The 26,014-nt window shown below is 39.7% G+C and overlaps 1 protein-coding gene across 1 annotated transcript in view; it reads left to right on the top strand.

Annotated features, from left to right (window-relative positions):
* Nucleotides 1–26,014, top strand: part of TOX (thymocyte selection associated high mobility group box) — a 296,786-nt gene that overhangs the window by 136,735 nt on the left and 134,037 nt on the right. The window contains exon 2 of the mRNA XM_068526067.1: nucleotides 8,459–8,524. Coding sequence (XP_068382168.1) covers nucleotides 8,459–8,524 — 66 coding nt within the window. The remainder of the gene's footprint in view (nucleotides 1–8,458; nucleotides 8,525–26,014) is intronic.

Below are 26,014 nucleotides of genomic sequence, written 5' to 3'. Positions count from 1 at the left end.
CCAGAATAGAGCGTGCTCTTCCAGACCAGACGTGTGAAAAATATTCTCACCTTTTTCTCTACGTGTCAGATACTGGAAAATGTTCACTGTGCTTTAAAAGGAATACTAGAAATAAAAGAGCCAACCCCCCCCCCCCCCGCCAAAATAATGACTTTCATACTTTTCATTCCACGTCCATGCAGGATTTAGGTACTGTGTGTGGTAAGTGAGGTGAGAGCTGATGTGATGTGGAAATGGTGCGCTTAGGTAAGGATTGCCAGCAAGCTTGAGTGTACTTCTCAAATTGTTCTCTTAGTAGATGGATTCAGAAAAACTTGTCTACAACGTGATACGTCAGGGGAATATTCTGAAACAATCATTTGAAACTACACTGAGTTTCAACTACACAGTATATAGTTTTACAGCTTTTTGCTTTATAGAAATTCAGAAATTACTTGGAAATTCATTTCAAAACAAGACTTCTACATGGAATCAGAAATCATTGCTCCTGATTTTCTGATATCAGACACCATGTGGAGGGCTTTTAGTAAAAACTAGTGTCATGTATCACGTGTGTTTTGATTTGGTTAAAGTTGTTTCCATTAAATGCACCAGGATGGATTTGGAGTGATAATTAAGATTTTTTCCACACATTCTTTTCTTTCTTAAATAATGTATAATGAAAATGGATTTCTTTGTGTTTGGGAGTTTGGGGTTAATGAAGTTTTCTCAAAACTTGCATATTTTTTTTCTTTCAAATGGAGTGATATTTTCATGGTATTGGAAAATCTTAGTTCTGTTGATTACTGTTTCGTAAATTTGTTTCTGTCTCTGCATCGGCATTTAAAATAGAGCTAATGACTCAATAATATAATAGAAGCAGAATAAAGACGGCACGAAATGTAGCATTGCAGTTAAGAGCTGTCACTTAACTAACCTTGGGCCACTCACCGGGCATTGTCTTGGTCCAGGTGCCCCAGAAAGCAGAGCCTGTGGTGAAAGCTCACATGTTAACGCTGGGAGAACTGGCCCAGGGAATCCAGAGCGAGGGGGACCACAGCAGGGAAGCAGGGAGAACGGAACACAAGGCGCGTGTTTCCAGGCTTGCCGTAGCTTTGCAGCCAATCGCCGCTGCTTGTGGGGCACAAGGGACTTCTCTAAAAAGGCCGCAGGGACCGCCGGGAGCCAGTCCTCTCCACCCGGGCGTACTTCCCCCATGCTCTCAGGGTCTGTTACCAGCCCTTCTGCACAGACTCAGCAAGGCAGAACCTCTTCGGCTCTGGCCCAGGGGCAGAGCCTCTTGATGTCAGTTGGTGTGGGCTTGGGGCACCTCTAATTGTACTTGTGGTGGCAGCAGGAATGGTGGGTCTGGCGACTTTATCACCATGAGAACTATGGAATTAAAGGCCAGTGGCCAAGGCCTGAGGGTCAAGCAGGCTGAGCAGACCTGGGGAATATGTGATTGGATCCATCACAGCCAGGTTACTTAACTCCTTTGTATCTCAGTTTTGTCATCTGTAAAATGGGAGTAACAGTTGTTACCATATTACAAGACTGTTACCAAAATTAAATGGCTTAATATATTTAATGTGGTTAGAAAGTGCCTGCAAAGGTTAAAACTCGTTTGAACCGTTATGGCATCATTATCTTAAGTGTGGAGCCATTAAGTGTGACTTTTAAGTGTGACTACTTAAACTAATACAGAGTGCATTTGAGTTAATAAGTTTGGTGTGTTGTTTAAAAAAGCAAACACACATTTCATTGTAGCTGTATCCTTAACAGCAGAGGGAGACTGCTGCTACCGTACGGGTCATGCCATTGGGCCTTGGTATAGGACAGCGTTTATGAGGACAGGATCAAGGTAAATGCATAGCACTATTGCTGAAAATGTCAGTTATTAAAGTTAACAACAGAAACATGATATACAGTTCTTCCCCAAATAAATATATCACTAGGACAAAGATGAGAATATAAATTCAGTTCCCAAATGGAGCCTAGATTCTAAGCGGTGGGTATAGTGTTCTACTTGGGACATTATAGCCAAGTGGGATGATATTTTCTCTCTCTCCTCCTCCAGGGGCCAAGTATTCAAGCAGCCACTCTCTGCCCAGATCATATTTCCTCTCCATGCCATTCAGATCTGCAGCAGAGTGTTTACCACTCAAGTTCAAGTGACAGGAGCCGACCGAGAGGGGTTTCTCTTTCCTGGTTCAGCTCTGTGTGCTCCCAGGTTGTAACGCACATCCATTCAAAGCACCAACAGTAGTTGTTTCCTTTTCTCTGGGTGTTGATGGGCTGTGCTCCGCTGGTCTCCTTTCAGTGCATGCGAGCTGCTTTCCCAGCCCCCGGTGCTCAGTACCAGTTTCTTTCAGCCTGGCTCAGCATGGAGGCGGACTGCCTTAGACCATCTCACATTTCCACAGTCAGCCTTGAAGCTGGAAGATAAACAAACACATACTCCCTCTCCAGTGTCTCCTGACCTTGTTCCTGGAGAACGGAGGATGCGTAGTAAGCTAGGAGCTCACCTTGCTTTATTTTTATTGGCTACACATTACTCTGCGTGTGAACAGCGGTGACAGCTGTGCCCAGCGCGTGTTACCACCTTTCACGTTATGCTATAGCTTTCAAGATGCTTTGCTCTACATGAAACAGCAAAAGTCTTTGCTTTCTTCGACCAAACTTATGCAATTTCTTTCATTACCAAAAAAAAAAAAAGTGACTTTTAATCTTATATTGAGCCAAGCAGTAAAAAATGGATATTTTACTTTGACGATATTACCCTGTCTTATAATGATTTATTATCTTCTAAGAAATTTCAAATTAACTCTCTGTTATAAACATTTCCATTTTTAGCTCCTTTAAAAGAAAAAAAAAACAAAACAGAGTATCCAATATTCCTTCAGAGAACACCCAGAAATATAAGGTTTTCGCTTTTACGGGAGATACAATGTGGTACTGTTTCATGAATCCCATGAGGTCCCGCCATCCTCCCCCAGCAGCAGTTTTCTGGTTTTCTTCTAATGGTTTCCCTAAATAGATCCCATTTCCTATACCGGTGCCAGTGATTGCTTTATACTTCACATTCTATCTTTGATTTTTCTTGTGTTAGTGGTTTTGGGAGCCTAATATTGCTCATTTCTGCTCATCGTTCACTGTGTTCAGACGGTGTTGGATGTCTGCTTTCAGTTTTTAAATAGAAGAAATAATAACTACCTAGTTTGAAAAGCTCTTTGGGATTATGGGTTTGGTTAATATCCTCTGAAAACAATTTTTAAAAAGTGTAGTAGAAGATTATAAATGACTTTTTATGTGATTGCATCCCCTGGTGCTTTGAAATAAAAACACGAGAAAGAGTATAACGCACTTGTTCAGAAAGCCTAATCCTGAGTTGATGCCATTTACATTTAGATTTAAATAAGTCAGCCTATTTATTCCTTCAAACTTTGCTTCAGGTTTTAAATTGAGAATACATGGAAATTATAAGTCCTAGGATGCTCAGATATATTTTGAAAAGTTTATAATGCCTAAGTTCAGCTGACTTCTAAGAATAATAACTGTAACACACGTAAGGAGTAAGGAAATGAAGTTAGGTTTTTTTTTTTTTTTTAAATTATTTATTTATTTATTTATTTATTTATTTATTTTTGGCTGTGTTGGGTCTTCGTTTCTGTGCGAGGGCTTTCTCTAGCTGCGGCGAGCGGGGGCCACTCTTCATCGCGGTGCGCGGGCCTCTCACTGTCGCGGCCTCTCTTGTTGCGGAGCACAGGCTCCAGACGCGCAGGCTCAGTAGTTGTGGCTCACGGGCCCAGTTGCTCCGCGGCATGTGGGATCTTCCCAGACCAGGGCTCGAACCCGCGTCCCCTGCATTGGCAGGCAGACTCTCAACCACTGCACCACCAGGGAAGCCCGAAGTTAGTTATTTTTAATAAAATCATGTTATTACAACAATTATGAATAAGGTTCATCTAATATGTGGTCCAGATGAAGTGAACTGGGGTCATTAGTGTAATAACGCAAATACTGTGCCTTCCAGACTGGGGGGTATGTAAACAAGCCACACACAGACCATCGGAGATCTGATCCCCCACTTATTATTTACGATGGAGTATAAAACAGTAGCCGTAGAGTCTGCTCCCTCACTTTTTATAGGTGATGGAGTATATGGGTGATGCAGTGTGTCATAGTGGAAAACTCTTCTACTAGGAATCTAGACCTTGATTCTATACCCAGATGTACTGCATGACCAGTAGAAAGTCTGTTTCTTCAGTCATAACATGAGGGGTTCAGATATGATGCCTTCAGGGACCTTCCCAAGACCGAAATCCTAGGACTCTGTGCACTGTAATTCAACTTCAGATGGCAACGAGACATCAACCCAAGCCACAGGTTGCATTCTAAGACTGTTGCATCAGCACAAGGCCTGTTGAGATCCCTGGAACCAGCTCCTGGACCAGGGTGTGGTTGGGTGGAGCTGTAAAAAGTACAAGGATGACATTAACCTGAAAGCAGTCTGTGGTTGAGAGGGTGGGCTGGGGCACTGGGATCTTGGCTTATTTTTCTCCCCGGGCTCAAGACTTTGTCCAAACACAGGAGGGATGACCAGGCTTGTTCTGACATACATGTATCTTTGCTTGGCAACTCAAAAATTCTTCAAAAAGAGGCCATAAGTTAATTTATAGCCAGATCTCTTGATTCTTGGTCAATCTACATGTTTTTTAATTGAATAAAAATCTTGAGGAAGAACAGGTTCCAGCATTTAAGTATTGGTGTCCTGGTTATTTCTGTACATTTTTTTTTTCTTTGTAAGAGCTTCTGCTCCTATTTTAATTCTGCTCCAGTTTTAATCCACTGTAAGACTATGAATTTTCCCCCAGAAGCCTTCAAACCATTCTCTAAAAGCTGGATATTCTTCCTGCTCTCAAGTCATTGCCTTCTCTAGGAAGATGATCTATTTAACCAAGCAAATATAGTTTAATTTTTGTTAATTAGACATTGCCTGAGGACTTCTTATATGCCAGCCCTAAGCTATAAAGACACTAAAGATAACCACGATGTGTACTGTCTTGTAGCTCACAGCCCCATGGAGTTAGTCCCCTAGCAACAAAACCTGCCTGGAACCAGAAAGCTACCACAGGGAGCCCAGAGGCTACAGACAGCCCTGATTAAAGGGAACTGAGGGGTGTAAGAAACATTTTAAGAAGTAAAAGGGAAGGAAGGCAGTCTGGACAAAGAGGTACGGATGTATGTGACATGCACCGGGGCACAGGAAGTGGGCATGGTGAGGCCAGAGACTCTCACAGCAAAATCACTGTGGCTTCTGCTCCCCTAGAAAGCAGGCAGTAGTGTAAGATAGAGGTCATCTCTTTATGTGTCTCTACGTTGCAGGTCCTCCAGAGATAAGCTTTCAGAGGAATTGTGAATATCTTGATAGTAATAGAAGAAGCCACCTGTATAGAGTTCACCAGAGAAATGGAACCAACAGATATATATATATATATAGGCAGAGATATACTGATATATATATATATAGACAGAGGCATGGGGAGAAGGAGCAGGGGGGAGAGAGGGGAGGATTTATTATAGGAATTGGCTCACGTGATTATAGAGGCTGAGAAGTCCCAAGATCTGTACTTGGGAAGCTGGAGACCCAGGAGTTGTTTGTCTTTTCTTCATTAAAAAAAATATTCAAACAATAACAAATGGTATAGTTTCTGTCCAAAAGCTGGCAGGCTTGAGACCCAAGAAGAGCTGATGTTTCAGTTGGAGTCTGAAGGCAGGAAGACTGGTGTCCCAGGTCAAGCAGTCAGGCAGGAGGAATTCCCTTTTACTCTCAGGAAAGTCAGCCTTTTTGTTCTATTCAGACCTTCAACTGATCGGATGAGGCCCATCCACAGTAGGGAGGGCAATCTGCTTTATTCATTTTACCAATTCGAATGTTAATTTTGTCCAAAAACATCCTCACAGACACACCCAGAATATTTTTCCAAATATCTGGACCCCTGTGGCCCAGCTAAATTGACACATAAAATTAACCGTCAAACCACCTCCCTGTGTTTTAAGGCTTAATTATAAAGCATCCAGGAATATTCCGCCAGCCTGATTACTAAATTGCCAGCTCACTGGGACTCTTGTTTTTTTTGGAAAGCCTCACAGTACCATAGAAATTCTGTACAGTATCTCAACGTCATTGAGATACTGTCATCACTCTGCTTTGATAATATATTGACATTATTTTCAGAATTGATGGCTAACTCATCATTATGATTCAGAATATATTTATATTTGTTATGGGGGTTACATGCATGTGCTAGAAAGTCAGGCTTCCTGTGTTTGAATCCCAGCCCTGCCTTTTAGTAGCTGTGTAATTTTGAGCCTCTAGCTTTGATTCTCTGTGCCTTTGTAGGTAATAATAATACCTTAACTCTTTGTTGTTGTGAAAATTAAATCAGTTAATACGTGTAAAGATACAGGTAGGTTACAGGCACATAGAATGTACTCAAAAAAATAGTTTTTCCTGTAGCCACATACCTTTTATTTAAAACGCTGTTTCAGCCTTGGCTCAATATTACTTAAGCACTGATACTTTTTGAGGGAAGAGTCCTTAGGAGCAGTAACATTGCATGTATTCAATTAGCATACACTTTGGATAGACTAAAACCAAAACTTCAAAGCTTTAGTTGGCTTGAGAGTGACACCAGATTTAGAAAATGAGTAAGAGAAGATGAAATAGAAAGTAACACATTTATAGAATATGCATAGGCAGTGGAGTATTTGATTCACTTCACTACTTCAGTTTAGTTTGCTACAGTCAGAGAAACTGTCCATATTTTAAATGGTTCTTTGGCATCTTAACATTAAAAACATTTATAAACAAACCAACAGTGGGTGGCGGTGGAGAAATGCTAAATGATGCTCTTTGTTAGGTTTTGAGCCGGTAGGAGTAACAGGCGGATCGAGTGGGGCTAGACTATCTTTGGGTTGAAGGCATTCACCTGACTGATGGAAAACCAACCTTGGGTAAGTCACTGGGACTCAGGGCTCCTACGCCAGGTGACAGAGCAACCAAACTGTCCAGCTGTTCTTTTCTGGGTGTGCTATTTCTGATCTGTCCCAACAACCACATCTTTCAACGAGTGACTTCAGATCGGTTTAGGTAAGTCTGTTCACAAAACATGAAACACATTTGCAGGATGATGTGTGAGGAAATCCTTTGGTTCTTTGAACTTGATGAGTGCTTCAGTGTCCTCAGGGAGGTCTTTACTTGTGCAGCTCACGTTTATGTGACTCTTCAGGGCACTGACTGCTGCTGACTGTAGTTCAGAGCCAGTTCCGAAGCTGTGGTGTGTCCCCAGTGTTCGCAGGGCCTCTTATTGCCATGTCTATAACACAGTTTTCCGGTGGCGTACAAGTACATCCACAGAACCGTGCGCGTGTATCTCCATCAGGAACACTGCTCTGTCTTGAAAAATAACTTCTCAGATTTTCAGGTTCCCGTGTCTGAAACTAGTCTGCAGTGAAAGTACATTCAGACTCAGCTCTTTGAAGCTGGCTGTATTTAGTCCATTTGATTATTTCCTTGGGAAAATTCTTCTTTTAACTAAAAGGGAAATGCTTTGCCCGTTTATCAAGTGACTAAAGATAGCTGAGGATTAAGTCTGAATGGAGTGGTTAACTGCTTTCAGAAACCCGAATAATGAAAAGTATGCTGTTGTTGTTGTTTGAACTCTTCCACAGCTCTGCACTCAACTGCCCCCAGGAATTTTCTCCTCCCATCTTGTTCCTAATTTGTAAATTCGTATATGGATTTCTATGCATTTGTAATACTTACATTAATTCTGTGTCTTTGAAAAACTTCGGAGAGGAAAATTTAATCATCGAGCCTGCATATTTTTATTGTTATCCATTGTTATTATCATTCTTAGCCATGCTTTTTGTGGCACGTGCTCTTTTCAAATATTATTATAAAATTCTTTAATCATAAGGCTATTGTGATGAAGCCAATTCCAGTCTATTATGAAAACTCTGCACTTTTTCATTTTTGAGAGCCAAACTCAGAATGCATTGAGCTGTGCCTCAGTATATTTTCCATTATCCTTTTCTTTCAGAAATCATGCCATCCACTTAATACTTCATTACAACCGAACTGCAATACGTATATACGTGGTACGCAAAATGAGCCATTTTGTTTTAAAACAGATTGCGGATGAAAGGAAACCATTCATTTCTTGCTTGCTTGCTGTAATTACTAGAGCACTAATTACTCCAAGTCATTGACATCCAGGGTCAGGAAAATGACAACAGAAACATCAAAGTATAGATGTGGCTCTCTTGCTGTGACAGATTTTCCGTATTTCCAACCACAGTATTTTTTTTTTATGGCTACTGTTTTCCAGTTTGATGGTGGAAAAAAAAAAAAAAAAACACAACAAACATGCACACAGTCAAGATTGCTGAATGTTTACTATTATTTCATTCGCAGTTTGACGGTGAGAACATGTATATGAGCATGACAGAGCCGAGCCAGGACTATGTGCCAGCCAGCCAGGTGGGTTAATTAATCTTCTCTGCCTTGTTTCCAATTGTAATTAAACAAATTCAAAGAGTTGCATTGCAAATGAGTAGCACTATCAGTAACTGCGGCAATCAGGAATAATCATAATTTATAAACAAAGCATTTAAGCCTTGTTTCCAGTTAATGAGATCGAGCTGATAAAACACCGGAGTTGGCATTTGTTGAAAGATAATACCTTGTTTCCTCTCCAGAACGGCAAGCAGCTGTTTTGCCAGCATGATCTTTCCTAAACAGTTGTTTTACCTTTAGGAAATAAAGTCTTTACAGGTGCAGGTTATTTGAGCTTCTGACTATAGATGAGTTAATCATTATAAGCTGCACATGTCACAAATAGCTTTAATTATCAATTATTGGGGCAGTTTTCAATAAAATGTTACATTGATCACCAGAATCGCACGGCCAGAAAGCGCTCTATGGCTGTTTTCAAGCCAAAATCCGTGATATGATGGGAAACCTCTGAAGGGCACGTTTGTATCCATTTCACTGGGAATGGTTGACAAGGTATTTAATCGTGAGAAGTGACAACAAAAGTCCAATGAAAATGTAAATGGTTACATTTATAGAAGTGAAGGCTTGGCTATTTATTTTTAGATACTTAAGACCAGGCCCCTTGATCCACAGAGGGCATTTGAAGCAAAATGGTAACTGCCCTAGGGGGCCACTATAATATGATATGTAAGAACCTTGTAAGCAAAAACAAATAAATGAATACATGAAAGTGAGGGAGAGTTCACAGGAGCATTGTGTGGACTTGCACATATTTTTTTCTGGAAGAGTAAAACCATGGTAGCTTGGAGTTTCATGTGTCAGTAACTATAGCGTAAACTCAAACATTGAAAACAGTTGTTTTCATATCCGCCCAGATAGATTTGATAACTGGGAAGGGTGGGGGAATAGGGAACAAAAATAGAACTATTTTTCTTCATGGTGCTTGTCAGTGAATTAAATCTAATGTATGTGTCAGGGGTGCACTTTATGGGGCTTTGAAATCTCTCTGAGAACAAAATGTCTCAGGCTTAACTCAAAACAGAGGCAGGCCTGCCTCTCCATGAACTTTGCATTTAGAAGTCATTATGATCACTGCCTTCTCTGGCAGACATTCTGGAAACTATACTATATTGTTCAGATGAGAAGGTCATCATTAAGTTCAAAGATCCGGACTACACTTCCTTCCATTCAACTGAGTCGATCACTCTCAGAATACCTTTGGAAGGCTGGGCTTTGCATTTAGAATTTTTACTTAACTGAATTCATTCAGCTAAGTAGCCGGCAGGATCCATAGGTAGTTCTGAGTAGGACTGTTTGATTAAAAAATGAAAAATGTTACTATTAATTTTCTTCCAACCATCAATCCCAAAACTGTACTGACAAGTTTAGTATTACTATTAGATTAAAGCAACCTGGTATCATCTCTTTGTTGCCTTTAGGGTTTTGAAGTGTAAGGGCTAATTGAATTTGTTTGAAACAGTAGAAACACAAACTCAATAAATGATTGCTGTTATAAAGCAGCTGCTCCCTTTCAGAGAATCATTATGTCCGTCTTAAAGACTTTTGGATAAAGGATTGGAAATTCAAAGCATATACATTATAACAACTTAGATTTTTAAATTCAAGTACAATGGATAATATTAAACCCTGACTAAAATCAAACAACTAGCATTATTTTTCTTAATATTTCAGTCAAGAGTTACCAAGAATGTTTTAAATACCAGTGATAATTTATGAAGGAGTAAAGAGCTCCAGACACTTTATGTGCTTTGTAAAGATATAGCAGGTTTGTGTGCCTGAAGCAAACTATTTTTTAATAATGCAGCACATATGAAAATGTTTTTAGAATGTGCTATTTCAAAAATTCAGCTAATGTAAAATAATACACACTCTGGCAGAGAATAAGCTCCACAAATTACATAAGTTGAATGGCCTTAGCTAAATTTTACACTTAACATTCCTTTTGTTTGCTGTAATACGGTATATTCAAGAATTCATTACCTGGTATTCTTTTGGGAATTTTAATCAATTTACCCCTTTCGGCAACTATAAATAAGATTTTAGTCATCCTGCAGGAAAAAAAATAGCTTTGTTCTTTTTCCTACATAACATCAAACATCTGCATGGTTTAGTAATCCAAGACAACTTGCCTCTTAGTATCTCTCAACAATTTTAATTCCTGTTCAATTGTCAAATCAGTACATGCTTTGGGACTCACAGACTAAGTTGCTAAGTAGTAGCATATGGCACACTACTGCTCCTGTGATGTTGCTGCAGGCAAATAGCATGATTCTAAACTTGAAATGATTTTTATAGAAAGCCGGTGCTGGAATGGCTCCAGAAATGGAAGGACACTGTAAAAATTAATGGTATTCTTTTAGACAGTCCCAGAGGGGTCTCTGGCACTCTCTACTGCGTGAATTCTATTCCTCTTAAGCTAGTGTATACAAATCCTTAAAATGTTTTGCATATAATTTTGTAATTGATAGGCAGCTTTTACATCGAATATACCACTCTATAATAAGCCTGACAAGTATGCAATAAAAACCCATGACATTTCCACTTCTCCCGGCTTTGTTCTTAGAATATTGACTCTTTTCTCCTATAATAGCCCTAAGTGTGCTGGCCACTCAGTGCTTTAGACACCATTTAACTTTTTCTTACTCTGGGTAGCATTTGAACCACGGAATGCAAGATTTCTTTGTGGGTTTCTAGACCCTGGCTAAGGGGGCCCATGTTGCTTGATACCTCATGAACTTGCAGGTTCCCTTCTGTATAGTTTGGGAGAAAATGTGAGTGGCTAACGGAAGGGAAGCCAGACGTGAGGAGGGGCCACTGGCCATCACACACTCCTTTGTCATTCTTAACCTGTCACGTTTGATTGACCAACATGCCGAAGGACACAACAAGGAGGTGGAAGGGGATTGGGCTGCCCACCAGAGCTCTGCCCCTTCTCCAGAATAGCCCAGGTCCACTCATGCTGGGGATCGAGCCTTCCCTTTCCCTGAAAAACTCAAGCTCCTTTCTCCATCCCTTACAATTCTAGTACCTTCTGTGATTCCTTATATGTGATTGATTATGCTCAAGATGTAAATGTTCATTTGAATTAAGTACATCAAAGGAAACAGAAGAGGAGTCCAGTTCTCTTGATAGGAACTTTCTATGGCACCAAGGTCATTTATCTATTTATTTACTTATTTTTTCAGTTTTCTTTTCCTCATTCTTTTTCTTCTATGGAAGTTACAAAAATATCATTTTCCACAACTACCTATTCATTCCATGCTTTGCAGCCACACTGGCAACATTCTTTACCAGTTCCGTGGACATAGGAACTCTTCACTTCTCACCTGTGTCTCAGTTCAGGAACTGTGTGGAAAAGATTGAGAAGGACTGTTTTTTTTTTTAATGAGTGTGTGTGTGTGTGTGTGTGTGTGTGTGTGTGTGTGTGTGTATACACATACACACAAGAAATAATCACCTGACGGGGAAAATCAGAAGATTTTTCTGGTGTCAGATCATGGAGAAGATTTGCTTACTTGATTGAACCATGTTTTTTAATAAATCACTTCCTCCTTGACCTTGGCCTTGACTCCAATAAACCATTTCTTTCTGCTTGTTTTCCCTCTTTATTTCCTTGCTTCCTTCATTCCTTCTCCCCTTCTTCGTATTTTCCTTCCATCCTCCTTCCTTCCATGAACAGTTATCCTTTAAGCTTGAACTAATCTTTGTTGTTAATTCTGAGCATCATAGTAAACCCTAAGTATTACATGTCCTGACCTAAGATCCTGTTTTAGATTATTTTCAGGTTGTAATCAGCTTTCTCTGCTTCTTTTTTCTTCCTGCACTGGAATTGTCTCTCTTACCTGGTTCCTCAAATTTCAAGATTAAAAATAACTATGATAAAATAAAGCAATATTATTTTTTCCTGGAATCTTACAACTAAGCATTTAACGTGCATTTTGTACCATCCGTCTTGAATGGAAAAGTTGAAGAGCGTCATCTAGGGCAGCTCTCATGTGAGTTTCAGGTGTGATTTCTAACCTCCCTGGGCACCTGTCCCTAACAGCAGCTCAGACTCAACGTATCCATTCGTCAAATCGAAATTCATCACCTCCAGCCCACTCCCTCACCCCAGACTTCTTTTTTTTCCTATATTGCCTATAGTCGTGAGAATTAACACCACCCCCAGCCCCGTCACCCAAGACAGGAACTTGAAGAGTCTCCCTTACCCTCTCAGCCCTGAGTTGATCCCAGATAGTTCTGACTCTGCTTCTCTGCATCGCTGCTGAATCTGTCTCCTCTTTTCCTTCTATGTAATTACTGCCTGAACTCTGGACCTCAAAGGTTCTCATTAACTCAGCTCATCTTACCTCATTTCCATCTTTCCTTCTCTCCTCTTGCTGTTGCTGAACGATCCATGTTCCTTCCTTACTTACACACCTCCGTGCCTCTCCAGCACCTGGTTGGAGTTACCGAGGCACACATCTGCCCTGCTGTGGCATGTAGCCTGCCCACCTGACTGTGGTAGGACTCGCCCTTCTTTCTCTCTGGGTCTCCTGTGCTTAGATGATGCCCGACACGTTGGAAGTGTGCAGCATTATTTTGTGTACATGTTTTAATCACATTAATTCTTTGAGTCTTCTACTTGCAATGGTTTTCAGCCCTGCTCTGCAGACATTTAGCAAATCTGGCCATGCCCATTCCATTCCAGGAGCACCCCTCCTCCTGGGTGTCAGCGCCTTGCACATTAACAAAAGACACCAGCACTCCTGTCTCCTCAGAGAATTATTTCAAGTCCAAGACTCAGAGAACTAATGTGATAATAGACTAGATAATAACAGGCATTTATTCTTACAATAATATCGGATTGCTATTTGTCAAATGCAATATAATGGCAGCAGAACCAATAGGACTTTCCAAGTTCTTTTTTGTGCAGTGTTCTCTTAAATCTACTGTTTTAGAATTGTAATATTTTGAGGTTTGCAAACATATTAATAGCTACATCTGTATTTTTAGTTACATGTTTTCCTAATGAGAAAATTCTCAGGGTTAGATAGAATATAAATGAGGTATGACAACAGGGCCTGGAAAGTATAATATTTTTTAAGAGCACTTTTGAAAAAACATCTCTTGAGTTAGGCCATAAAATTTCCATGATCATGACATAAATTTGAACTATAAATTAGACCAATTACTTTTAGATTGGTTCCTTTTGGCAGAAATTTCGGGAGTAAGGTCAGCTTGACTTTTTGACCATTCACCCAATAAAATAGCAAAGCTGCCAGGCTTTGAGTAATCTAGTTAGTCCAACAAAGTCTGGCATCTTAACAAGCCCAAACTAGTTACTCAAACCAGTCTTCAGTGTAACGTTCAAATGATTACTCTGCGCAGTCCCGGAGGTATTCATTACAGACAAAATTGCTCTTTTGCCTTGCATACAAGCTGAGTTTTCAATGGGAAATGAAAGGATGCCTGGAAAAATAGGCCACCTAATTAAGTTAAACTACTCTAGCATTTGGCTTGACATCTTCATTACTCAAAATTAAAAAGATGCTTCACTTGAGCACACAAGTTACTATTGTTTATGTTGTTTTCTTCCTAAATTGGCTTCTTACATGGAAATCTGTTTTTCAGAATTATATCTTGAAATAGCTCACATATTTCATACAGTTTATAAAAATGTCTTAATAGCTGTATGGATACTGAATACCGGCGCCATGCAAATATATATCTTAGGGCTCTTGATAGTCAAGCACACATTAGTCTTTCTGCAGATTTTCTTGATCATTTACATTTTGGTATGATTGAAATTTAGATGATTTTTTACCCACCCAGTCTTTATTATTATTATTATTATTATTATTATTATTATTATTATTAGTTGGGTATCAACTCTGTAACCTATAAATGATCAGTTACATGAAAAACAGAATTCCTCAAAAAAATTTTAAGTAGACAGTAAAATCTAAACTGAAATTCATTTGTCCAGTAGAAGTGTTTTATATCAACTTCTCTAGCAGAGCTATTTTGGGAACATTTTAAAACACAAACACATGTAGAGCACACCATCTACTGATTGCCAGTTCCTACTCATTGACACTAATGAGGCTGCTGACAGGTTAAATGTTGTGTATCATATACATTTCCAAGCTGTGGGATTTGTGAATACGAGACTCCGTTTTTTATTTCAGGAAATGAATGTTTGTTGCTGAGTATGCTTGAGAATTTTATTATAATTGTCTAATAGTATGTTTTTTCAAGCATTAGGCAAATGCATTTCAGTGATAAAAATTATGAAACTATCTGTATGGAATAGCATGTGTGACAGAAACAGATTCTCCAAAAGCATCGAGCTCCATGTGGAGGATGGTTTGCTCAGTGGACAGCTGTCAAGTGACACCAAGACATTTAGGCACCAGCAAGAGGTGCTGTGACTTTAACACACAGCCTGACCAGTTATACAGTTGATTTTGATACGTTTTGAAAACAGCCCTTTAGCTTGTTCAGATTCGTATTTTTTTGCAGATGTTTTTCTTTAGCACATGAGCAGTGATGAAAAACTAAATGATCCTTCCTGCTAAATTTTGCAATATATATATGTGTGTTAGATTTTTTTTTTCTATCACTCATAATAAACCTGTCACTAAAGAATGTCTAAAAAATAGGTATGATATTCAAGTTAAGAATAGCAATATGTTGAATGATGTTATCTGTCCATGCCAACTCTACTTCCAAGACACTTTAAGATTGTTCCAAACAAACACTAAAATTTCATCATGCCAGTACGTCAAGTAGAAGCAATTTCGCCCATTTTTAGTATAAGAACACTGAGGCTTAGAAAAGCTGTTTTACCACCCGCCCCTATATCTTCTGAGACCACCTTCTTGATATCCTCACCTGCCACCCAAACACCTTTTAAAAAGTGTCAAGTTTCCCTTTGCAGTTTCAGTTCCTTGGTTTTGGAGCAGACTTAGCTGGACTTCCCAGAAACACAGAGTTTCAGTTTCATCTTTATCCCATATTTTCTTTCTTTCTCCTGTGTTTTTTCTGATCTATGTTACTTCACAGTTTGGACATAAAAATTTCTAACTATAATCCTAATGATTTGAGAGTAATTGGTGGCTATCTTGGAAAATGCTCTCCATACATTCCTTCCTCTTTGTAAGTTATGATCATTGATCCTGTTGCAAGCAAAGTCAAACAAGTGACTTCTTGGATTTGGCACCAGATTTTTCAAATAGAACAGCCTGGTCTGAAACTCACGAGGGCTCTGAGGGTCACGATTGGAGACCAGTAATGAAGCCTTCCTTGGATGTGACTGGGCCTCCTAGCGTTTCAGGAGAAGTCCTGCATTCAAGAATAGCTAAGCCCATTGTGAGTAGGTATTTTCTGAACTCACAAACCAGAGTGGCCGTGGAGGAGTGGGAGCTGGGGGCAGGGAACAGGATTGCAGGGATAGAGCAGGGCCAGCGCCCTGTCCGGAATTTGCCTTCAGGGAAGCCTGAACTCACCTGAACTGTGAGCACTGAGGTGTTTATTTCTTATGCTCTGACTTCAGTTCAATGTCTTGCTTGCCAAGACGATGGTAAGTTTTAGTAGGAAGCTTCTGCTTGGCTGCAAGTTTAGGTTCGCGCTCCCCTAGCTCCATGGTAAAGAATGACGCCGATCCATAATAATAACAGCCGTCAGTTGGCAGCTACCTGCGTCCGTAAGGAACTGAGCAAAGGCCTTGCACGCATTATCTCATTTAACCCTTACAACAGTTCTTGGAGGATGAAAATGATAGAGGGACTGGCCAAACATCAAAAAGATAGTACATATCCCAGCTAAGTTTCTCGCCCGGAAGGGCCTAACGCCCAAGTCAGACTCCATCCATGGGCAGCAAGGCCTCACTGTATTTTAGAACTTCAAGGTCAAAATGTTGATGTGCTAACCTCAGTCCTTGTCAGTATTCAGATAACCGCGTGTGTTACTGTGTGTGGGAATACTCTGAAAAGCAGCAGGTTGAACCAAATGAAATTGCAGATATTTGACCATCTCTTCCCTACCAAAGCAGCAATTTCATATTTGTTCAGACACACATACAAGCTGTGCAGAGGTGAGGTGTTTATTTGCAGTCCCTGGCTTCTTTTATCCAAAGCGGTGATTCCTTCTTTCCCCTCTTTTCCAAACCTTTGCCACCATAGCTGTCCCCTTTTCCTCTGTATTTTCATTGCTTTTCTTGTCTGGGTCCAGGGCTCTTCCCCTTCTTGGCGCTTTTCCTTTTCTCCACCAAAAGGTAAACAAAGTATAGGAGATCTTTCCATCAAAGACGTCGCACCGCTTCCGCTGCTTTCTCAGCCATCCTGCTCCTGGGTAACCGAAGGAGGAGGAATTCTATCTTCTTTAAACTCAGGAAATTATCTCCAATTGTTCTTTTTTTTTTTTTTTTCCCTCGCCCCTATCTTCAGCTCCGCTTCAGCATAAGCTTTCCTGGTAGTGAAGACTGTAGGAAGCGAGATGGTCCTCAGATACCTAGGGATCCAATTGCAGTTGCTTCCTGGTAAAAGATCCAAACAGTAGGAATTGCCTGTCAGAGTATGATGATCTTTCCTTTTTCTGGCCCTCTTGATTGAGGGAGGAGCCAGACCAAGAGCAGAGGCCATCTGTTTAGCTCCTCTGCTAATCTGGCTTTTTCATGAAGAATGTGGGTTTACATGTGCAACATTTACTGATTTCTGTACAACGGGAAAAAAATGAAAAGAATGGCCATAAACACATGTAGTGTATATTTTAAAGTTTACATGAAAATATGTACATATAAAAATAGGCCAACACTGAATGCTTAATTCCATGCTGGCTGCCTATATATGATTTAGCAAAAAGAATCTGACCATAAGCAAAAATCAATTTAGCACAGGTTTCTTAAAAAAGAAAATTTTATTAAAGCTCAAAGGCCGTACATGCTTTAAAATAGTATATTAAAACCCAAATGCGTTGGGCTTCCCTGGTGGCGCAGTGGTTAAGAATCCACCTGCCAATGCAGGGGACACGGGTTCGAGCCCTGGTCCAGGAAGATCCCACATGCCACGGAGCAGCTGAGCCCGTGTGCCACAACTACTGAGCCTGCGCTCTAGAGCCCGTGAGCCACAAATACTGAGCCTGCGTGTCACAACTACTGAAGCCCGTGCACCTAGAGCCTGTGCTCCGCAACAAGAGAAGCCACCGCAGTGAGAAGCCTGCGCACAGCAATGAAGAGTAGGCCCCGCTCACCGCAGCTAGAGAAAGCCACGCACAGCAACCAAGACCCAATGCAGCCAAAAATAAATAAATAAAATACATTTTTTTTAAAAAACCCAATGCATTTTATTTGATTATGAAATGTAAAAAATTCTATGTATTGATGCTATGGGTTTCCCCTCTGCTCAACTAGTGCTCTGAATACAAGCAAATCATTTAACCTCTTTACTCCTCATTTTTCGCATCTACAAAGTGGGAGCGTAGTCTCTGAGGTCTTCTCTCGACCGAGCATTCTATAATTTCATTTGAGCATAATTATAGAACTCTAGAACATTATCCTAAGAAAAACATGCATAAGGTTATTCACCACAGTGAGGTTCATAACAGAGAAAAATTAGAAATACCCTAAATGTTTGGTAATAAGAAACTGGAATAAATTACGGAACATGCACACAATGATATGATATGTAGTCATTTAAACAAAATGTAATAGATGATATTTATTGACATGAAAAACATTCACATCCTTTTTAAGTGACCAGGTTAAATTCTATGATGGTATAATAATATAGCTTACATTTATTGATAGCTCTTATGAGCTAGTATATTACTCAAATTATTTACATTATCTCATTTATCTCAATTAATCCTGATATACCCTTAATGAACTGAATACTGTTATCAACCCTACTTTACAGATTTGGGAACTAAGGTTTAGAAGAATTAAGTAACTACACCTGCTAAGAGATGAGATGAGATTTGCATATAGTATTTCTAGCTCCAAAATTAGAGCTTTATGATCTAACTTTTGTTATTAAAAACAAAACAAAAGGCCAAAACAAGATAGCAAATATGGACTGAAAAGATTCTTGAAAGAATACACATGTTTTAATAGTGTAGGTTTTTTTTTTTTTCCTGAGTGGTTGAATTTGAGTGATTTTTTTTCATGTATATTTTCTTCTTTTTCTCTCATTAACATGGATTATTTATAAAATAAACCCCCCAAAAATTGTAGAACTGAATCTCAGAACTCAGTGTGAGAATTGAAGACATCTGGAAAACTTAAAAAGATGGACTGCATTTGTACATAAAATCTATGCTAAGCAATGAAATTGTAAATGTTTCAATTATCCCCTTTAAGCACTGAATACAGAATGATGACCTATTACCAGAACATCCTTGGGCCCCCACTAGGGTTTCGGAAGAAGCTTCCCCACTTTAATCTGCTCTCCCTAGTCATCGTCCATGTGGGTTGTGGGTTGTGCTAGGGGGTAGGGGGGGGCACATTATTTGTTTCCCAGAAACTTTTTTTTAAGAGTGGCCCTAGCAGCAGTCATGGCACACAGAAGAGTGCTGGACTTCCCTGACCTGCCCACCCCTGATCTGAGAGTGCTCGGCCCACTGCCCTAACACCCACAGATCCTCAAAGCTTCAGCCTGTTAACCCCATCTCAAGGTCAGACCTCTCGCCAACCCAGCCCCAGTGTCAGATATTCTCTGGGGCGGCCTCAAGCTAACCCTGTTTTCTGGTCTCATTGAGGCTTTGCACCCTGGTTTTTAATAATCCAATAAAAGCAAGTCCCAGTAGAGGCTCTCATTGGGCTCAGTACCCCAAAGTTTCTTTTGATCAGTGGGCTCAATCTTGCCCTTGAAGTTTTCTTAGACATTGAAGACCTGACCTCCCTGTTGAACCTCCTTGCTGCCCTGTCTGGACTCGCTCGTTTGTCAGTTTTGTGGTCTTCCCTTCATCACCTACTGCATCTCAGCAGAAGTGTCTGATCTTCAGGTCCTGTTATCAGGGAAAATCTGCTTATAACAACCTCCCCACCCGCCATCATCCCAGCTTCAAATAATTCCTCTTTCATTTACACTCAAATATCACTTAGTTTGACAATCGAACATGCTGTTTATTGGAAGCCTAAGTTTTTATATCTCTTCTAATTTACTTCCTTTATGACAAACTCTTATAGTTCTTTGTATCTCAAATCATACTTTGTGGGATGCCTTACACACAGTAGGTACACAACAAATGCTTGTATGACAAATGAAGCTCTCATTGCCTTTTACTTAATAAGGTTACAGAAACTAATGAGCACAAATAAAATAAATGTGGTACGTTCTACCCAAAATGCATCTTGATAACTGTTGCTTGAAAAATTAGTACATTGTGTGTTTTTAAATGAAGATGATTTATTGCTATTGTCTAACATGTAAAGAAAGACAAAAAAATTGTTTGCAGGATCATTGGCTTGAGCACATCAATGGCACTGTTGGACAATTCTTGCTGAGTGTTAAGATGATTTATGTAACAGACCAAAGCTTTCCACAGTAATACATTATAGTTTCAAGCTATCAACCCTTGTTCATGCAGAGACAAAAGAATCTGAAAAATACCTGCTTCTGAAGGTCTTCTCAAAAGAAATTGGAGATAATGTTGATGCTATTTAAACTCTTTCTAGGGAAATCACCATTACATCAATATCAACTTCTGAAAACATACAGAGGAAGTTTATTATTTTTCTAATGAACTCAAATTTACTTTGCTTTTCATTCAGTTATTTAAATTATGCAACAAGAATTTTTAATAATACAAGATGAAACATGTTTAAACATGGGCAATTTTCTATCCTGAACTTTCAGAAATTATGTTATAGATTAAAAATTAAGGCATTTCATATAAATTTGATGGCAGTGCTATTTATTTATCTTTCAGATAAAGATCTATATGAGAAACATATTTTACAGTGTTATAACCATAGCCATATTTTTAGTGTGTGCATGATTGCATGAAGCCATCACATAATTTAAAGATATGTACAAGATGATATCTTTTGAATTCTTCTGAGTTATAGGACCTCTTGTCACCAAAGATTGAATACTCTGTATAATGATTGCAATATGTGGACAAAGACCCGCAAATACAGGGCCCTTCTGGTGGAGAAACTAGATTTTTAGAAGAGAAGAAAAGACAAAATCCAGTAGAGATTTCCCATTATTTGTTCCCAGTCAGCATATATTAACACTCTATCTAAACAGTACAAAAACATAAATTCTCTGTAGTCAAAAGAAAAATCAGCCTAATTAACATCCCACCTCCAGATGTAATAATGTAGAATAAGAACAAAAAATAAGAACAGGCTGTAGTGAAAGGAAGTGTGGATTGCAGAAGGAGAAAATAATGTAAACAGGATACCCAGGCCATGGACTATGTAAAGCAAAAATGATGAAAAAGAAATGTGAGCATGTCATTAAACAGGCAGGGGAATGAGATCTTCCAGAAATCAGGTGAGACGTTTTCCTTCCTTTTTCACTGAGTTGGGAATGCTGGGGGTGGTTGGACATGGGGAAGGACAGTGGCTTTAGTCAAGAGGCTAGAAAGGTTCCCAAAAGATCAAATCAAAACAGATCGGAAGGCTCTTCTGTTACTTTCCTAACCCAACTCTTGATTCTTGTCTCGAAAACAAACCATCTGATCAGCAACTTGACAGCAGTCTCCCAGGGAATATAGTTTTCCTTCGGACACAAGACAGTATGTTAGAGAGTATAGCTTTTGTTGCAAACTTAGACACTGAAAATTCTGCTTCACACATTCATTAGCCTTTTACCTGGGTCAGTAGGATGGAACTGTCAGGAACTGATCAGCCTGGGTGCCGGCCGGCAGCAGAGTTCTCTGAAGAATCAGAGTTGTGGCCCTCTGCACATGAGGTCCTTATTGTCTGAGCTCTTCAGCATCTTCGCCTAGTCACCATTTCCCACTATCTTTTTATTCTTTAATTTCAAAACTGCAATTTAATCCCATTAAAATAAAAACAAAACCTATTTATGGGGAGCAATTAAATGAATACATTATGTATGAATAGGGCTACACTTTGCTTCAATATGAGGTCTGATCAATGGCAAATATACGGAAATTCCTTTATTACGATGTCTAAGTCCTCTCCTATTTGCTCTATAGTTGTTTTCTCAGACATGACCCAATCCATGGCATATATAAACACATTTAACAATAACCATAGCTATGCCAAAGCTGCCATTTATCAAGAACTTTCTGTGTGGCAGACATATATTATTAGGCTTTTTACCTCTCTTATGTTTTTGTTTTCATGCTCATAAGAACCCCATAAAGCAGGTTTTGAAACTGAGGCTCAAAGGAGAAACCTGTCCCAGAACCCACACTAATAAATGCTTCAAAGAGCCTGGAACAGCCCTGTCTGCTGGACTCCAGAGCCTCCAGTCTTTCCAGCATGTTCCGTGGCCTTCTTATCAGTCACTGAGGAAGCATTATAAGTACGCTCAACCAGTCCAAGATCTGTCGCCCCATCAGAGAAAGACGTAGCACTTTGTAAGCTAAATATGCAAATGCCAATGGTAAGGTTTCAAGAAAATGACTTGAAATAGTCACTGGATCTATTATTTAGAACCATAAAAATAGTCTCTTGAGGAGGATAATATTTTGAAATTACTACTTTAATGCTTCCAACAGTCCCCTTATGGCCTCTGAGAAGTTCATACATAGTCCAGCGTTAGCCAAGCCTCGTGAAAGCACAGCCCATTCTCCCCACGTATCATGACTCTTGGCTTCTGCTCCCTGGACACACAGGGACTCACAGAGCCTCCCACTCTAGAATAGAGCCGTATCCCAGCACCAGCAATAGAAGGAGAGTCTCCTGTGTCTAGGGCCAGTGAGTAACTTAGGATCAGGGAAAATCTGGTTGAGTAACAGTAATATAATTCTGAGGTCTTTGACTCATTTAGATCATGCAGACTAGCTATGGTTTAGAGCAAATCACTTTGCATGCTGCTTTGTTTCCAGTTTACCTTTCATTAACATGGTGAAGATCCAAGATAAAAGTAAACATATTGTCTTGAATTTCATACCATTAACCCTAAGTACTTTCTCTTCATTTGTGTAGATGGTCACCATTGACTTTTATCATTTCTTGGGGAAGAGACAGCTGCTGAGAAGATTCTGATTTCTAGATTGGGAGGGGTAAAAGGCACTATAAAGGCTGATAAGGAAGATGATGCCTCCTTGAAAGTCCATACCTGCTCTTCTCCAGCATTGTAGCCTGGAACCCAGCCCCCCAGATTCTCAGAGGCCATGGATTGACTCCTTGGTGGTCTCTAACTCAGACTAAAAAAAGTAGCCCTGTGTCTCATCGGGATATGCAAGGTCTTAGGAAGGATCAAATGATCTTTGGTCTCAGGAGAATTGGAGAATGAAAGTTTTTTTAATACCTGGCCTCACTGAGACTTGAAGGAGTAAAATAAGCCCGAATCAGAAAAGGACCCTGAATCAGTAGAAGGTGCAAGGAACGATTTTCACTGAAGCTTCTCTGACTGCTCAGTCCCTGGTCTCATCACCAATGTCCCTGTTTCTGTGCTCAGAACGCCCTCTCATGCCCTCTCTGTCCACTTGTCTGGTGAGGCCCTTGCTGGTAGCCATCCCCAAGGGATCCTGATGCGGAACCAAGGCTTCCGCCAGGTCCTTAGCTAGCTGCAGTAGGCATTAGGTTCCAACAACTTCTGAGAGCCAGGGGGCCCCACACTCGCCCTTAGGAATCCTCTGGGACTTCTGTGTTACCACGGGATGGTGAGTGCAAACCACTTCAGGGGGACGACATATCAACAGCCAGAGAGGGACACCAAACTACCCTACCCCAGCCTTTCTCAAGCTGCTTAAGCCTTTACATCTTTAACAGGATACAGTACTTTTGGCTTCCCAACATGCTGAGCAATCAGCGTTCCATACCGTGCTGTCACCTAGCCAGTGCCTTCTTGGGGATACAGGATACTTATCCAAGCCCATGGCATAACAGGGGTATAGTCATAAACTTCATGCCTTTGGAGAGTCATCTTCACATTCATTCATTTCTTCTTGCATGCATTCATTCAGTGATTCGTTCGTTAATTCATTCAACAGACATTGAACACTGATTGTAACCAGGCAGCTTCATGGGGAACGAGGGAAAATACTGAATCATATGCGATTGTTACATCACCCCTGAAACTGCAAATTGCCTCTTAGTATATAACTTACTGTGGTTAAGTCAAACTTATTAGGTTTTAAGAAGTCAAAATAAAGATGCCATGCCATGGAAGTCAGTGTTGAAGAATTAGCTAATTCATTTCCAAATTTAAAAAATAATTAGTAATTAGTCTGGCATTGAAGTTTTTGTGAGTTCTGTGACATTTTGACATTCATACAATTACCGTGATACTTTTATATGGCATCGATTACATTGTAATAGGTTCCTGGCAAATAACCATCTCATGACTTCTAATGTGAAGAATAGAAACTACTAAGTAACCTTTTGTTGTTAAAATTCTTGATCCACATAACTACCCATTACCAGTTAAGTTGTGGAATCCGTGGTTTTGGTATGTAAGTGCACGGATTAAATAACATTAATGTGTAATTACATGAAAATAAACCATGTAGCTTAGTTAAATTGCAGTACAATTGTTATCACTGGACGTAAAGTGATACCAATTAAAACTTCCTTTAAAACACCGCAAGTTAAGATTTAACTACTGGAGAAATTCTAGAATGTAAAGTTATAGTACACCATAGGTAGACTATCCCTGGGTATTTTCAGAGGTTTAATGGCATTTATAAAGTTAAAAACATCTTTTTCCTTTATGGCTGGCATTAATTGTATCTTATTCAGGAAGGTTTCAAACTGACGTTAATTAGCTTCTTAAAAGATATGTATCAACAAGTTCAGCCTTTGAAATGTTGACAGAAAGACAAATTATGAATACTTGTGCTCTTATGGGGTAAATATTTGATTTTAATGGGATGGGCATTGGGATGGAATTTGGGACGAGGAAAAAACCTGATACTAATGCTAATACTAATTCTTAAATTGTGAAATTTTATTGATTAAAAACAGTTGAGTATTGGCAACTTTGTATCATTCAACTTAATAAAATAATAGCAATTAAACTAGTTATGGAAGTGTTAGAAATAAAAACGCCTTCCTCCTTCGTATATCCAGCCCTCAAATGTACTGAGTTGATTGCTTACCAGCTAAGTGAAAGTTATTTAACTTCAAACTCTCAATTTTCTCTTCAAGAAAACAGGGTAATAATAGCTACACAAAGGATTATTGTAAGGACTAAATGAAGACAGCATAGTCAAAGGACTCAATACAGCGCTTTCTACGAAGCCAGCATTAATAAGTGTGCTTCCTCTCCCTCCCACCCTCCACCGTTTTGCATCTTTTATGCTTCTTATGTGAATACTTGTACCAGGGGCTGATGGTTTAGATCTACAGATTAAAGGTCTAAAATATATTAGGCAAGTGAGAATTTAATCAAACTTGCTGTTTTGACACAGGGCACTAGTATATTTTTCAGACAAGAGGTAGATAACTGTAAACAGGAAAATTTGATAACTTATGATTGAACTTTTAGTGCTGGTGATTTTTTCTTTTAACAGAACTTTAGATACTTAAGAAAAATTGTCTGCAGAGATGAATTAAATCTTTCCTTCATACGCCCCCAGTCTGTAACCCACACGTGCTTCTACGTGACCACGTCTCAATGCCAGACTTCCCAATTAGCTCCTCATTTAATCGTGTCTCCTGACAAAACCTAAACAAATACATCAAAACTTGTACAACATTTAGCAAGTGCAAGTTGAAGGTTTTCTTTCTGTTAGACAAACAGACGTCATCTGGAAAAAAATAACCCCAGGCACTTGGAAGCAGGAGCACGAAGCTGATTGGCTGAACACCCCATGAATACCGTGCACTCCTTTCTTTGGCTCCTACCCTCTGCCTGCTCATTTCCAATCTCGCACACTCCAGCAGGCGTGCTGCTGCCAGACAAGCGAGTCCTTGCTACCCCTGTGCTCAGACGCTAGGAAGACTCGCGTACTTTGAAAGATAGGCTTGCAAGAGTGATCTGGACCCGCTCTGTTTCCTTCGTATTATGGCACCTGCTCTCTAAAGACTGCTAAATATTGCTGTGTTTTGATATGAACTGGTAACAATATTTTATTATTCAGTTCCTCCTTATATATGTTCCATGTTTACCACATTCCATTTGTAAGCAGGAGTGTCCTCACATACTCTTGCTTTCCGTCTTTGCTCCCTCCCTTCCTGTTTTATCTAAAAGCTACTTTCTAAAAGAAAAAGCCCCATGTAGGTTGTTATTTATTTTACTGATTGACTTTTATTCCTAAATTAGTATTATAATGACATTTGTGTAATTTTGTCTTTCAAAATTGGCCGAACTGCATTTAAATGAT

Source organism: Eschrichtius robustus, chromosome 17, assembly GCF_028021215.1.
Source record: "Eschrichtius robustus isolate mEscRob2 chromosome 17, mEscRob2.pri, whole genome shotgun sequence".
NCBI lineage: Eukaryota > Metazoa > Chordata > Mammalia > Artiodactyla > Eschrichtiidae > Eschrichtius > Eschrichtius robustus.
The sequence above is the reverse complement of the archived record's forward strand: the minus strand, read 5'-3'. Positions and strand labels throughout refer to the sequence as shown.